This window comes from Dendrobium catenatum, unplaced genomic scaffold, assembly GCF_001605985.2.
Source record: "Dendrobium catenatum unplaced genomic scaffold, ASM160598v2 fragScaff_scaffold_699, whole genome shotgun sequence".
Classification (NCBI taxonomy): Eukaryota; Viridiplantae; Streptophyta; class Magnoliopsida; order Asparagales; family Orchidaceae; genus Dendrobium; species Dendrobium catenatum.
The window spans coordinates 924,094-939,663 of record NW_021319161.1 but is presented as its reverse complement, the minus strand read 5'-3'; the positions used below and the strand labels follow the sequence as shown (position 1 = coordinate 939,663).

The 15,570-nt window shown below is 31.2% G+C and overlaps 2 protein-coding genes across 3 annotated transcripts in view; one reads left to right on the top strand and one right to left on the bottom strand.

The window, feature by feature from the left end:
* Positions 1–2,765, top strand: part of LOC110094316 (nuclear pore complex protein NUP85) — a 35,159-nt gene extending 32,394 nt beyond the window's left edge. Inside the window, exon 18 of the mRNA XM_020819522.2 lies at positions 2,333–2,765. Coding sequence (XP_020675181.1) covers positions 2,333–2,527 — 195 coding nt within the window. The 3' untranslated portion in view covers positions 2,528–2,765. The remainder of the gene's footprint in view (positions 1–2,332) is intronic.
* A 1,488-nt stretch (positions 2,766–4,253) lies between these two features.
* The window catches only part of LOC110094319, a 28,770-nt gene continuing 17,453 nt past the window's right edge, over positions 4,254–15,570 (bottom strand). For both annotated transcript variants that reach the window (XM_020819524.2, XM_028695872.1), the window contains exons 7-10: positions 14,936–15,039; positions 5,052–5,239; positions 4,775–4,974; positions 4,254–4,669 (exon numbers count right to left, since the gene is read on the bottom strand). In XM_020819524.2, coding sequence (XP_020675183.1) covers positions 4,442–4,669; positions 4,775–4,974; positions 5,052–5,239; positions 14,936–15,039 — 720 coding nt within the window. In that variant the 3' untranslated portion in view covers positions 4,254–4,441. The remainder of the gene's footprint in view (positions 4,670–4,774; positions 4,975–5,051; positions 5,240–14,935; positions 15,040–15,570) is intronic.

The following is a 15,570-nucleotide window of genomic DNA, read 5'->3' as shown; positions in this document are numbered from 1 at the left end:
ACACCAACACAAACTATATTAACTATGTCAATTTACACGAAAGTTATCAAACTAAATTCAAGCACAAAGCATGATGATCTATAGATATATGCTTATACAAGTGTTTTACATAATGCAAGCACTTATAAATTTTACTCTACAACACTAAGCACGTGAACCTTTATATCATTTTCCACCAAGTAATTTAGCCAAGTGATATATGATGTTAAATAAGTGTAATTAATGCAAATCTATATAGATCTATGAACATATAATTATTGTATGGTTCAGTCAACCTCAAGACCTACATCTACGCCTTGCGAATGTCCGGATTAGGATTTTGCTACTATGTGCATCAATTACACCTCCTTCAATTAGTCGGAGAAGTCCCAACAATTTATCCTTATGGGCAGTCTTTGAATCTAAATTAGATCATTTAACATATTGAGTTGCATGGAAAGAATTTGATATAATATTAATTAAGCCTGAATTTAGCAAGTATATAATATTTTGTATATTAATATTAGTTTTAACAAATTAAATAAGCTCCAAAAACACTAAAATAAAAAAAAAAAAAATCTTATAAAAAAAATTCTAGATCTATCATGATAATTCATGTGGTCTAAATTTACTAATTTTTTAATTAGCATAATAATCATAATTAAATTAAATACAAAAAAAACGTGATATAAAAGGCTCCTAGAGATCAAGTTAAATTGTCGCTAACATGAAGAACAATAGGAATGGGATGGAGGAATACTTTATAATTTTTCTTTGAAAAATTTGAACTTGTTCTCCAAGTTTCATTTTCTCAATGGATTTCTCTTTTGCTTTGGTAGCGGCCACGATTTAAAAAGCGGTCGAGGCGTGCGAACAGAGGCGCGACTCAGTTCGAGGCGCTAACCCGGCGCCTTGAGGCTTAAGCTGCAATGTATTTGATGAGGCGTGCGATTTTTTTCAGCGAGGCGTACGCGTCGAGGCGTAACGCCTCGAGGCAGCGTGAGGCGACCCTCATTAGGATTCGACGGAGCTCACAGCGAAGAACAAATTCCTTATCTTTCGGCTTTCTTCCTTTGCTCATGCAGGTAATGGGCTTCCAGTACAGCTTGGTACCGAGCAGTACATGCTCGGTACCGAGCGGAAGATAGTTGACATAATATTTTGTTATTTTTTGTCATTATTTATAATTTTAAATTAATTTATTTTAATCGTTTTGAGGCTTACGGCTCGATCCGCCTCAAGGCTTACGCCTCGCCTCGCTTAGAAGAAACGCCTCGATTCCCGATTTCACCTTTTAAAACCTTGGGTAGTGGTATTTATTGCCCTCAATGATCCCTTAACTTATATGCAAATTATATGGGAGAAGTCTTCAAATTAGATTCCAATGGCCAGCACAACACAAAAGAAATGTCCAATGACTAATTCCTGTTAAAACAACTTATCAAATTGAAAAACGTTAATATTTTGCAAAATCATATTTTTTTTAATTTTATCATAATACATGCATTTCAATCCAAATAAGGGCATATAACATATGAAATCACATAGAAAGAATGGAGTAAATACAATAGAACATGAATTAATAAATATAAAATAATTTCTTCACTAATACTATTTTAACAAGGTGATTTTCAAGAGGCACTAGAAAGCAAGCCCAAGGGTGCGAGTGAGGATGTTGATACAAGCGCTATGGTCGGTGCAATGAGAGAACGGATGAGCGTGATGAGCGGCAATGGGCTCACATTGCCTCCGTGAGCCGTAATCCATGGCAAATGGACGTGGTGAGCCACAGTGTGAGGGTGATCTCTTAAAGCTGAGCTTATGTTCCTCGAAAGATCATTCACATAATTTAAGTTGGGAGAGAAAAGGTTTAATAATTTTTTGGTCCAAATGCTTTTCTGGCTAACTCTATTAGGTTGGGGATTAAATAAATATAGTGAACCATCTTCTCACCTATATCTATGAATTAGACCGATAGGAACCTCTTTAATCAATTGCAATCCAATGTGCTCCTGGTCCAATTGCTACTCCTAGCTATCTCATACTCATCGCTCCAGCGCAAAGATCTAACTATTTCTGGTACTTAAGATGCTCATAACTTGTTTCTGGTGGATTGCGCCAAAATTTTGCATAATAGTGATTAATCATAATTCAATGGCGATTAATTCTTTATCACAGATTATTTGGTTTGTTCTTTGTATATCATTTAAATTGCTCTTTGTTTCCTTTTATGAACGAAAAAGTCTTCACCAGTTGTTCCTTTTTTCTTATTCTAAACAAATCGTTCATTTCTGGATTCACTCATTAATGATTTAGATCATAATAATGACCAAACCCTCCTTTATCATTTCAGGTTGAGTTGTTAAATTGGAAGGATCAACCTCTTCTGAATGTTTCTGAAACCAACTTCTTGTTGAAGAAACTGCAAGAGCTATCCATGGCGCAGTTATGTCCAGAGTTCTCTCAGACCTATTTGCCTCCCGAAGCGCTGACCGAAATTAGGCTGGCCCTCGCCACAAATCTGTCCCGAGCTTTTCTTGAAGAATGATTAGTATTAAGTTGATATTATGATAAAATTAAAAGTTTCATAGGTTTGTGTTTTCTTCAATCATTTTGCCATTCCGTGCTATCATCTTAAGCCACTCTGATATTGCAGACTACATGATTTAAATTTTGTCTAACTGTATAAGATTTCCAGCTTGTTCCTACTATGTCTAAATGTCCTAAACCATATTTTAGAATGTTTTGCATCAGTTGAAACCTTTTGGACTGGTCTTTTTGCAGTGTTATTGTGATTTTTAGCTTTGATTGTAAATGTTTATTTCATTTATATGGTTAATGATATTTGAAATTAGGGAAATATGTTTTATATTTTGTTTCTTAGGAAATTATATTTGAAATTTTTCTTTGGATCAAAATACTCAGACTGGTTTGCAGGTTATTATTTTTAGTATGTTTAGATTAAAATTGATTCAAATAAGTTTCGAACAATCTTTGATCAAAGTTATGACAATATCTGAGAAAAAATTAGTCATATTTGAACATTGTTTGAACCATATTTGAATCATATATTTTAATTTTAAGATAAGTTAATGCATGTTTCGAAAAATTTTGAACAATGCTTGATTATAGCTTTCTAAAGTGTTTGGCCAAACAGAGCATAATTCAATGCTTCTATTACATCATAATTAGAAATATAAAATCATTGCACAGCATCTATAAATTACTTTAAAACAATTAAATACAATCACTATATGTATAATGAGTTATGACAATATTGTCAATTTCCTCATTGGAGTAATAATTATAAATAAAGAATGAGTGTTTGCAAAATGAAGAAGGCCTTGTTTGCAAAATGAAGAAGGCCTATAGGTCTTTTATTTTATTTTTTTATTTTTTTTTATGGCCTATAGGTCTTTACCCTTAATATACTTCAATTTAACTAAATTTTTTATTACTTATATTTCTTTATTTGATTATCATATATATTCCATCCTTTTTAATATTTAATCCATTATATAAGTTATTAAAAGTTAAAATATTTATATCTTTTGTATTCTAACCATATGTTTTGCAATACTTGTAATATCATTAGTTTTTTTTTTTTTACATAACATTATCTTCATTATGCAAATAAATTTTTAAGATTTAAAGCTATTCTTAAATATATTTTTATTAATATTTTTTAAATGTCCCTTTTTAATTTTAGAACAATATTTCATCATATTATTTTTAATTTTTTATCATTTAATCATAAAATTTAAAACTAATAAGTGATATTAAGTATATAAATTTTCACCTAAAATAACTTTATAAAATTTACAATCTAAACGATTTATTTTTTTATAAGAAAATAATCAATTTAAATTTTGTTATATTCATTCTTAAGCGATGAGATGCTCATATCTTTTCTTAAATAACATATTAGGAATCACAAAATCATAAGCTAAAAAAAATCTAATTTAATCTTATCACTATCATTAATTGCTCCAAACTTATAATCACCATAAATGCCTTTAAAATCATTTTTTTAACTCTCTCCCAAATATAAAAATCATAAGATAATACCAGTAATCATAAAAAATTTATTAGTTACAAAAAATTTACAAATAAGAACCATTTATAAGTTATGTGCCTAAATATTCCTAATAATACAGGATAAGATATTGCAACATTCTGAACAAAACAGATACAAAAGTTAATTTTCACAAAAAAACAAAAAAGAAAGTATAATTTTCACAACTCCAATGAATGAAAACAATAGACACATCAAATAAAATGGAAAAATGAGCGGATCTTAAACAAAATTTGATACATATAGTTTTTATGCGAAGCAGAGAGCTCAAATAATACTTTATTTTTCAATGGGTTATTTACATCAAAAATGAATGGAGAACAATGATTTTCGACCAAAAAAAAAAAAGTACAACTTATTGTTCACCGCGAGAAGCTCTACAGTATACTAAGATAGACCTGTGATATTCAACTGGTCTTTTGAATTAACAGCCTTTGGGCGATGTCTTCTAGAACCAGACTTCCTGTGCTTAACAGGGAGTTTCTTCAATGGAGATCTTGGAACTCCAATCTGGGGAGCAGGTTTACTCGGTGATTCTTTCATCAGCATTAATGGTGGAGGCTGTCGCAGAGCGGCAAGTGCTTTCCTCTGCTCTAACAAGTCTCTATGGTAAGCCTGCAACATGCACTTGTCAAATGAATAATTGCAAGAACCACTTTCATTTAGCTCTGTTTTTTTTTTAAAACCGGTAAAACAGCTGCAATGATAAAGAATTTGTACCTGGATGACGAAATTCCGCCTTTCACAGTCCATAAACATGTCTACAGTCCAATTTACTTTCAGCATTATTTTATCCCTAACAGTGCTAAAACTGAGTTGGTCTCTGGAAGTGAAACGATCTACTTCATTAAACCAGATGCAGGTGAAGAGATTGGTTATTGGAATATGTTCTCTGATGATGACACAGCCTTCAGGGACATCTGCAGACAGAAGTAATGAAACGGTATAAGCATTCAGAGATTAAGCTGCTCAAGTGCTCGAGGTTTCCGATGCTTACCACTGGTAATGGGGAGTTTTAGCTCTGAATAACGAGTCAGGCCTTCTCTCTTATAGAATTCTATTTGATAATCAATAGAAGCATTGTCATACTTTCCTGCTGCTTTGTTGGCCTCTGCTTCCTCAAAAACATCAAAGCGTTTGTAGTGCCTAGATATAGCAAAACTGGCATTCCTCCGCCATAAGAACCTGAAAGACCAGAGGCAAATAAAAGAATGAGTAAAAATAGTACAATGTCAAAGCAGGCCATCCATACCATTTTCTTTTAATTTTTTTTTTTTTCTTCATGTCATGAATTTACCACTACGCGGTGTGGTTCAAGCCAGAGTTATGATGCAAAGAGATGCGTAAGAGGATTGTATAATTTCTTGTGAGATTGATGCAGACTAATGATTGCATGCTCAAAAAAAAGCTAAGTATATTTTAAAACTTTACGATAATGATGTTAAAAGAAGTACATAAAATGTAATGTCATGCAGGTTTGATTGACAAAATTATGATGGCCTGTGCAATGAGGCAAAATTTCTTTTAAGATGAGCCTCAATTCTTATATTGTAGATCACAATCAATTATGTGATCATGAGTTTGAATATTATATAAAGTGGTAGATTCAAAGACAAATTTAGCGGCATTCAAAATTTTGTGATATGTTATCCATTAGATATAAGAAAAATTTTTCAATCATTGGTTTTGATAAAAGGAAGAAAATTCTAATTTCCTAGGGCAGAGTCCTAGAGCTCTCCTAGAATTACATGCAAGGACTCATCTTAAAATTTTTTTACATTCAACATTTTTTAACAACTTGTTTTAATATGTTTGATCATCCTTATTTATTTGCATGATCGATAAAAGATTAAATTGTTCTATAAAAATAATGAAATCTGGTCGATAATTCCATATGTAGATTTCATTTATGTTTGAAGACAACAGAATGGTTTAATTTAGCCAACAAATTTCAGAGAAGAATGTATGTTCTCGTACTAGGAGCAGAAAAGATCATCTTAATATAACGGGTATAACTTGAAGCAATTACAAAGAACTACCGAGAGAGAAAATGTTTTCCAAAATACAGAACTAATGATAACATAAAAGCATGGGAGAAAATATACTTCTAACGATGATGAACCCCATGCATTTTTAATAAGTCAAGGGTACCAATGTCAATGAGAGAATTTTTATGTCTTACTTGAAGTCCAATAAAGCCTTAAAGAAACAAAAAAAATTACCTTTTCCTATTATCGCCCCACCGATCGAAACAAAATTTGAAACTTTTTATCCACTTATTCTTCAAGCCCGGGAGACTACCATCATAAGCAATTGACTACTCAAATATTTGATCATCTGCATCCGCTACCTAAGGATTATTAAGAGGAGCACGCACTATCATAACTAGAAAATCTAAAATAAAAAGAATTGGAGAGAATTTATTGTTTATTTAGTTCAAAATTTGTGTAGTATTTATACAATATTAACTTTTAATAAAAAATATATAAAATTGAAGAATAATAATTATAGAATAATTATAATAGTGCACAGATTGAAGAGACGACACTAACAATCTATGGATCATTGAGGTGGCATGAAGTAAATAAGGAATGTGGACTCCTAAGTCAGTGAAACACTAATGAAGGTGCATGTTATGGAGATTGAATTTTTCACTCCCCCTTAAGCGAATGAATAGATGGTGTCCATTTCAAGCTCATATTAATTTTTGAAATATTTTTTCTAATAATCATTTGGTGATAACATAAAAAAGTTGCCCATCTCTTGGGAGAAACAAGAGTACAAATTAGACCATTATCTAACTTCTTAATAAAATACTTAACCACTTCAATATGTAGTTTGGTCATATTGCATGGAATTTGTACAATATTAATGGCCAGCTAACTTATTATCACAATAGTATCTCATAGGACATTTTCATATCAACCTTTAAATATCGTAGGATAGTTCTAACCATAAGAATTTGCATATTCCTAGTATCATACATTTAAATTTAACTTCTGCACTAGACCTTGCCACTGCATTTTATTTTTTACTTCTCCAAGCCACGAGTATGCCTCCTAAGAATGTGTATTGTACAATATCCTGAAATAGATCTCACATCAATTGTAAATCCTGCATAATCAACATCTATATAGGCTTCAAATGTCAAATCCTCCCCCTTTTGCATAAAATTCTTTTGGTAGGAGTTCCTTTCATATAAATATAAAAATCGATGTATAGCCCTAAGATGTGATACTTTCGAATTATTGATGAATTGACTTACCACACCAACGACATATGCAATGCCCGGTCTAGTATGTGGCGAGTAGGTAAGCCTTCACACAAGGTTTTGATATAATGTTTTTTATATGGCTAACTTTTAGAGCATCTAAAACTTTATGATTAAATTTCATAGAGCTCCCGAAAGGCTAGCATACCAACTTGCAACCTCAATGTCAAATAAGTACTTTAGCTTACTTGATTCTTTGACTTCAAATTCTCATAGCAAGTACTTTAAACTCTCCATGCCTTCCAAAATCACTGTCTGCAATGACAATATCAACATAAATTAGTAGTGTGAAGACTCCCCCTAAAGTCATGTGTTTCACAAATAATGTATGATCATCATGGCTCTATTTATATCCCATGATAAGCATTATCTAGGAGAACCTTTCAAATCATGTCTTTGGAGATTCCTTCAGTTATATAATACTTATTTAATACCATATCTTTTGTTCTGTGCTTGAGTCAAACCCCAATGAGACATCTATATACACCTCCAGATCACCACATAAGAAGGTATTCTTCATATTGAATTGTTATATTTTTCAATCTTTGATGCTGCTAATGATAAAATAACTTGAATAGTATTTTCTTTAGCAATGATAAAGAAATAAAATTCAAGAATCTCATATGTTTGAGTGCAGCTTTTTACCATTAGACTTGCTTTATATCTTTCTAATAACACATCGGATTTGTACTTTGTAGAAAACACCCATCTACATCATACTAGTTTCTACTCTTTTAGTAGTGTCACCAATTCCAACTTTTGTTCATTTAAAAGGTTTTCATTTCTGCTCTGGTAGTATTATTCTAATTTAATTATTTAAAGCACAATTAAAATTTTAGAGATTAAAATAGTATGAAGGCTAGAAAAGAAGATGAGAAACATTTTTGTCTAAAAAGAATAAGTTTAAGGGATATTAGCTTGAAGTACTTTTGTTTGTGGGCTTAATGGTTACTTAACGAGTTTATAGCTATGGTTTTATTAGTTTGATTAGACTTGCATCGCTTAAGATGTATTCCTCCTTGAGTATGCCAATAATGGCCAAGTTAAATGTGATTCTGGTAAGCTTAATCAGTGCATGATTAGCTAATCCTTGAGTAAAATTGTTAGCTAGGGTGAAGGGTATGGAAAGGCCATTTAAGAGAGAGAATTCATTTGTGAATGATATTTCTTTCTTGGGTTAAATAGTCACAAAATAGAAATCCTCTTCATTGAAAGTGATATTAACAAACATCCACATTTCTTGTAGAAGGATGAAAGCTTTTGTACCCTTTTTGAATGGAAGGGTAGCTAATAAAGATACATTTAATTGTTTTTTATTCAAAATTTTCTGTTTTAAGAATGTATATGGATAAAAGAAATATTTTCAAATACTATGGGAACAAAGTTTTTGAGATGTTCAAGGGGGAAAGAATTTGGTTATAATTCATATAAAACTCTTGAACCCAATGACCCTCATAAGTAATCAATTATAATTTGAGCTTTTGTTAAAGCATCATCCCCAATATTAATTTGGAACAATCTTTTGAAAAACAAGAGCTCTTATGAAAGCAATTAGCAAGTGGTCGTTTTTGCATCAAATCACCCCCTATGATGCACTGACACTTTTCCTCAAAGAGCCATGCAATGTCTGACACGTATTCAACATGACACGCATCCAGCACACCTCTGACACATGTAAGACATGCAAAAAATGTGTTCAATTAAAAAAATATTAAATACAAATTGGAAACGAATCTAAAATATTTTATGAATAATTTTAAAATATAATTTCTTGTATATAAAATTTTTTTTATTTAAAATATAAAACTAAACTTCTTATTTTTTATACACAACACCAAATCAATCGCTCGCACACAATACCCCATTCATCGAATATTCTCATTTTCATACCTCTTTGATGAGTCACGACTTTAGTTTCACAACAATACCCAATGTTATCTCAACATCGACATTTCAAAACTATCTCAACATCAAAGTTTGACACTGTCTTAACATTGATGCTCGATGCTATCAATTTCTACACACAATTTAACAGCACATCTTTGTCTAACACCATCTTAACATCGACGACCAACGCCCTCTCAACATTAATAAGAGACACCCTCTTGACATTGATGTCTGATACTTACTGCATAGCATCAATGCCCGACTCTTAACAACATTGTCGTCTCCTCTCTCGTTGGCTAATACATGGCATTGCCGTATGGCCTTCAACATCTTAATATTAATTATTTTAAACACAAATTCTAGTTAAATGACTTTGGCTTCCTGTGTTACTAACACTGTCGTTGCCATGTCCCAAGTCTTGGATGAAAAAAGTAACCGGTTGTGTTAGATAGTCAACAACCAACATAAAACTTATCGAATAATCATGACATGAATAATTTAATACAATATGTTAATGCTAGGGCATTCCCTAGAAGCCACATGCTGTATGACTTGAATACAACGAAAAATGTGTTAGGGTCACTACATCGACTCCCGAGTGCAATATTAAATAGGCAAGTGTTCATACATCATAGACGAATGTGGGCAAAGAAGCTAGAACATAAAAGTTGAATTATAATAGGAACTTGAAGTAAGTTTCCTTATAGACAAATTAATGAAATTAATTGATATTATGATTCATAGGAAGTAACTATTTTGTGTATTCGAGAAACTAAATTTGTTGGAAATCAAGGATCAACCTTAAGCCCATATCTTTTTTGCTTTAATTATGGATGTTCTTACTAGACATTTCCAAGAGGATGTACCTTGGTGTATGTTTTTTGTTGATGATAATCTTCTTGTTGATTGGACTAGAAAGGGAGTTGAAAGTAAACTAGTTGATAAGACCAGAGAGGGTGTTGAAGGTAAACTTGAATATGGAGGTCAGCCTTAGAGTCTAAAGGTTTTCATTTGAATAGATCTAAAATCAAATACATGGAGTGTAATTTTAGTTGTAATAGATCTAGTGGGGGGATTGTGACTTTGGGGCGATCAAGTCATTAATAAGAGTACATATTTTAGATATCTCGGGTCTATTGTTCAGAGTGATGGTGAAATAGATGAGGATATATATTAGTAGAATTCAAATTGGATAGTTGAAGTGGAGGAATGCATCGGGCTTATTGTGTGACAGAAAAGTATCCCTCAAACTTAAAGGAAAATTCTATAAGAAGGTGGTGAGACATGCTATGCTTTATGGTGCAAAATGTTGGCAATTAAAAGATAAGCATAAATTTATGTGAAGTGTTACAGAGATGAGGATGCTCAAGTGGATTAGTGGATTTACTCTTACAGATAAAAAATGAAACGAGCATATACGTGAAAAGGTTGGAGTAGCTCCACTGATAGACAAGATTAAAGAGCCGCCTTAGATGGTTTGGTCACATAAAGCGAAGACCTTCAAATGACTAGGTTAGGATAGTAAATGTATTAGAATTGGCAAATGTTAAGAAAGGTAGAGGTAGACCTAAACAAACTTGGTTAGAAAATATTAGAAATGACATTTTTTATTATATTTCAATGAGAATTTGACTCTTAACAAGACACAATGGAGAAAAATGATTCATGTAGCCGACCCCACGCAATAGGACAAATGCTTGATGTTGTTGTTTATTGTGTTACATACTGGAATATTAGAAAACTTGTATTTTGCTCTCACAAGTATCACAATCAAACTCTTCATTATTAATATTTTTTAATAAAAAGGAAAACATAGTTTTGAGAATAATAAAAAAATATATCCAAGGCATAGGTATTGGAGCAATATCCTTTCATTATTGGATTTAAAAGTTTCAAAATAGAAAGATAATATAACAGGTAATTTGGAATTGACTTGATCATTTAATATTAAACTCAAATTAATTTAATTTTTTTAATGAGAATTAAATGCATATAATTATCATTTTCTGAAGAAACACCGACCATTATCACAGAAGCCACCATCCCATTTAAGTTCATAACATATACAAACCAAAAAAAACTATATAAAAAATACTAAGATAAAGTTCCAAAGTGATTTGGGACTAAATAAATAAATTTAGGTTCTCAAATTTACAAATCATATATAATACTTTTTAAAAAAATTTGTAATTAATTTTTTATAATGAGAATAATGTTTATTTTTAATGAATAATATTTAATTTTTTATCTATTTATCAAAGATAAATGATCTAAAATGAATTATTTATAAATACAAATTTATAATATAAAATTATTATATAATATTTAGGTTTATATTATATCTAAATATGTAGCATGAATTAGTAATATATTAAATTTATAAACTTATAGGTGAACTAAATTTAAATTAAATACAAAACAAATTTAAATATTGAATATATTTAAAAATTAAAGAATATATTATTTTTGTATGAATTATATTTATTTTTAGTCACAAATTTATATTATTGCATAATTAACAAAATTAGTATATTATTAATCATATTTAAATAATTTTATTATTTATTGCATCATTTGAAACAACCTCGATTGAACAATTGAACCTAAAACTCTCCTTTTTTTTTGGTTCTATGTCCAATCAATTTTTCACAACCTTGAAAAAATAGCACTGTAATTAACTTTTGATAGATAACAAATTGGTGAATAATAAAGTACATGCAAGACATTTCAAAGTATGAGGGATTTGTTTATAGGAATGTCTCCTTAACCAACACCAATTTTTAAGGATCCATCAATAATTGTCATTTTCTTATTCCTAGAATCCGGAGTCTATGAATAAATTTGTGTGAAATGTTAGTCATATAGTATGTATCTCCTGCATCAATAATCCAGCAGCTAGGATTGTGCATTTCTAAACCATTAGTAGATGAGATGATGCCTAAGAATGCAAAAATAAGTACCTACTGTAGAAATTTGTTTACTGATATCATGAAATATTTTAATTTTTTATTAGTTTTTTTATGTAACTCAATGAGAGATTCTTTTATGTTACCTTCTTTCGCATCTGCTACATATGCATATTTCTGTTCTTTTGCTTGCCCTCCTAGTGTTGTCCATTTTTTGTTTAGTGGCTTGCCATTAAAATTCTAGTTTTTTTTTTTTTTTTGTATAGATTGAGTCTTCTTACAATAAGTGCATCATAAAGAATTTCTATTGAAAATTTTTGTTCTGTGGGGCTACTTATGCTTCTCAAAAGAAAAGAGTTTTGACTCAGGATATTTGATGTTCACAACATTTGACATTAAAGCCAAACCTTTTGTGGGGTTATTAGAAATCATAGCTTTCTTCTTACTCTCTTCCATTTGAATGATGGCAATGACTTCATTTAGGGAGTGCACATCCTCCTTTCCTAGAATATGTACCCTTACAACAACAAACTAAATTTTTTTTTCCAAAAAAAAAATCATAAATTAAATCTTTTTCAACAAAACTTTTAAAGAGGGCTGCATTTTTACTACATTCCATTTGGATGCATTGATAAAAAGACATATTTTATCGAAGGCTGGCGGTAGATTGAAGTATTATGTGATGGATCATCATCCTTTTTTGTGGTCGAGATCTTAATTGTAATCTCATAGATTTGAACAGCATCATAAGGCTTAGAATATATTTGATTGACTATATTCTAAATTTTCTTTAATGAATAAACATGCATGTATAAAATATTTCATGAATCATGGAGTTGCAACACTAAGGTATCACTGATTAGTTCTAATCAGCCCAAGTACAGAGTGTCAGATCGCCTTGCTGAGATAAAATGCCAACTAAATGGCCTAATTTTTTTCCTCCCTTCAAGGCGTGAGCGCAATGTCACCAGGGGTAACTTTTTCCATTCAAACAATATGTTGAATAAATTTTTTGTAACTCTCCCATGGAATTTGGGTTTTCGATCTCAAGTTCCAAATGAACTAAAGACCAACAGAACACGGGTACTTTTGTGATTCATTGAACGGAAAAATATGGTACTAATGGGTTACAAAGAGAAAGAATGATAGAGATAAGGCTGTAGCGACAAAGGATATAAATAAAAAGATTATAAGAAATAGTATAGACTTGCAACAATTAAAGCTTGAAAGTTCTGGGCAATGTAGTGAAAAAACTATGGATTATAAAATACGATGAAAAAAATCTAATACTTTGATGCTGAGACAATAATTGGTTGAGTATTTTATTTCAACGTTTATGTAGCATTTATACAATAGTTTGAGAGCTTATAATACTATAAAAAATCAAGGAGTAAAAATTACAAAATCATTACAATAGTGTACATATTAATGAATTGGCATAATAATTATTACAATAATTCATGGGGTGATGAGATGCCACAAAAAATCCACAAATCAATGAGGCGGCATGTAGTAAATAAGTTGTAGGACTACTGGGTTTAGTGGAATATTGATGGATGCATAATTAAAGTAAAATTAATGGAGTTAGATTTGATAGAGAATGTTTTTTGAACATAAATCAATGCTGATATTTGAGGAGTAAGGTTTTACCACATCCTTGATACTTAGAACAGATGCATCAACAGTAAAAGAAGGCTCATATTCCATGGCAAGACATAGAGTAGGTACCACAATTTGAGTACAATCCAAATTTGAAGGAGGAACTAAACCTACAAGTTTGTAGTTTGGCTCTAATCACTTGTATTAATCCCATTATCCTGAACAATACAATCCATAAAAGGATGAGCCTTGAAGCAATTTGAATATTTAAGACCCATATTTTATAAAATCATAGCAGGAGGGAATGCCATCAAATTCAACCACTTGAGGAGAAGCCAATCTAAATCTCCTAATTTAAAAGGAATAATAACATCCATTTTTAAGAACCTAATCATAGACAGCATAAAAAGCGTAGTGGCAGCTTCCACTGTTAAAAGTTTACTAAAGATAGAAGCAAGAGAGCATAACATATATTGATTATAGTAGTGGATACGATGACAAGGAAAAACCACCCAAATCGAAGTTATAGGTGGTTCCTAAAAAAAAATCAAATAATGAAAACCACTTTAGCATACACATCAAAAACATTCACATAGAAAGATCTTAATAACAAGAGACTGAAATAATACGCTCTCGAGATAATTTAATAAGAACGTAGCAAAGGCAAAGTAGCCCAAAACAGAAATTGTCAATCAAAAGCAGGTCGGACAAGAATCTATGAATAATCTCAAGACTGGAAACACCCCATGATACCCTTTAGAAGAATGCACCTTAATTAGCAGTGCAACGAGATACATAAGCTGCCTGGATTCCTTATCAAAATGCTCATTCAAGAAATTATATGATCTGGTCTTGCCTTATAAATTAAATTCTAATGAGTGAGAAGATTATAACTATATTAAAGCTGACATTGAGACTAGTAGCTAAAAGTTTATTAGCACCAGATGTCTTTGAAAGTTTTGCAGCTCAGTACTTTATCCAGCAACATAGGAGATCAGAAAAACAAGAGAAATCCGCCTATGATGCTGTAACTTGATAGTACTTTGTGCGAAAAGACAGTAAATCACTTGAAGCAAATGTAAAATACATAGTTTCGATGGCCAAATATTACAAGCAAAACTAAGAAAATTGCAGCATCGAGTACTTTGCAAAAAAACTAAATTGATTGTTAAAAATAGATAGAAACTGACATTTACTTGAGATGAATCTTGTTTATACCTTTCCAGGACTTGATATGGATCAACAACAAGCTCCAGTTTCCCATCTACCCAAAGAGAAAATCGAGCATTTGGAAAAAGTCTATGAAGTAATAACTTTGGCACCTAAAAAAATAGTGCACAGTTAGAAAACTCATTTATTTAGGTTGCCGTAACAGTAAAGAAACTGTTTAAAACATTATATGTTTGCTCAAAAAACTTCTAAGCGATCTAGAATTTCATCGAACAACAAAAAAAAGGAGGGTAGGAAAACTGAAAGAGTTTGGATGCCCTCGGTTTAACCTCAGGATCATGGATACACAATGAAAATAACCTCTTCGCTAGGAAGAATAAGGCTGCATGTAACAACTACTATGCATAAACCACAAATAGTGGAAACCTTGTGCACAAGGTGTGTCCTTTTCATATAAATGGAAAAAAAAAAACTTTAGAAGCAGGAATAGTAAAAAGCAAATCAACTTATTAACAAATAATATTTAAAAGGAACGGCATAAAATCGCCAAATGTATTTGAATAGCCAAGCTTGCAAAGTCGAATTATCTAAATTAGAATGCATTTAACACAAGTGTTTCTTTCCAATATGAATGCTAGTATGCTACCAAGACTCAAAGTTAACAGTCTATCAATATGTATGCA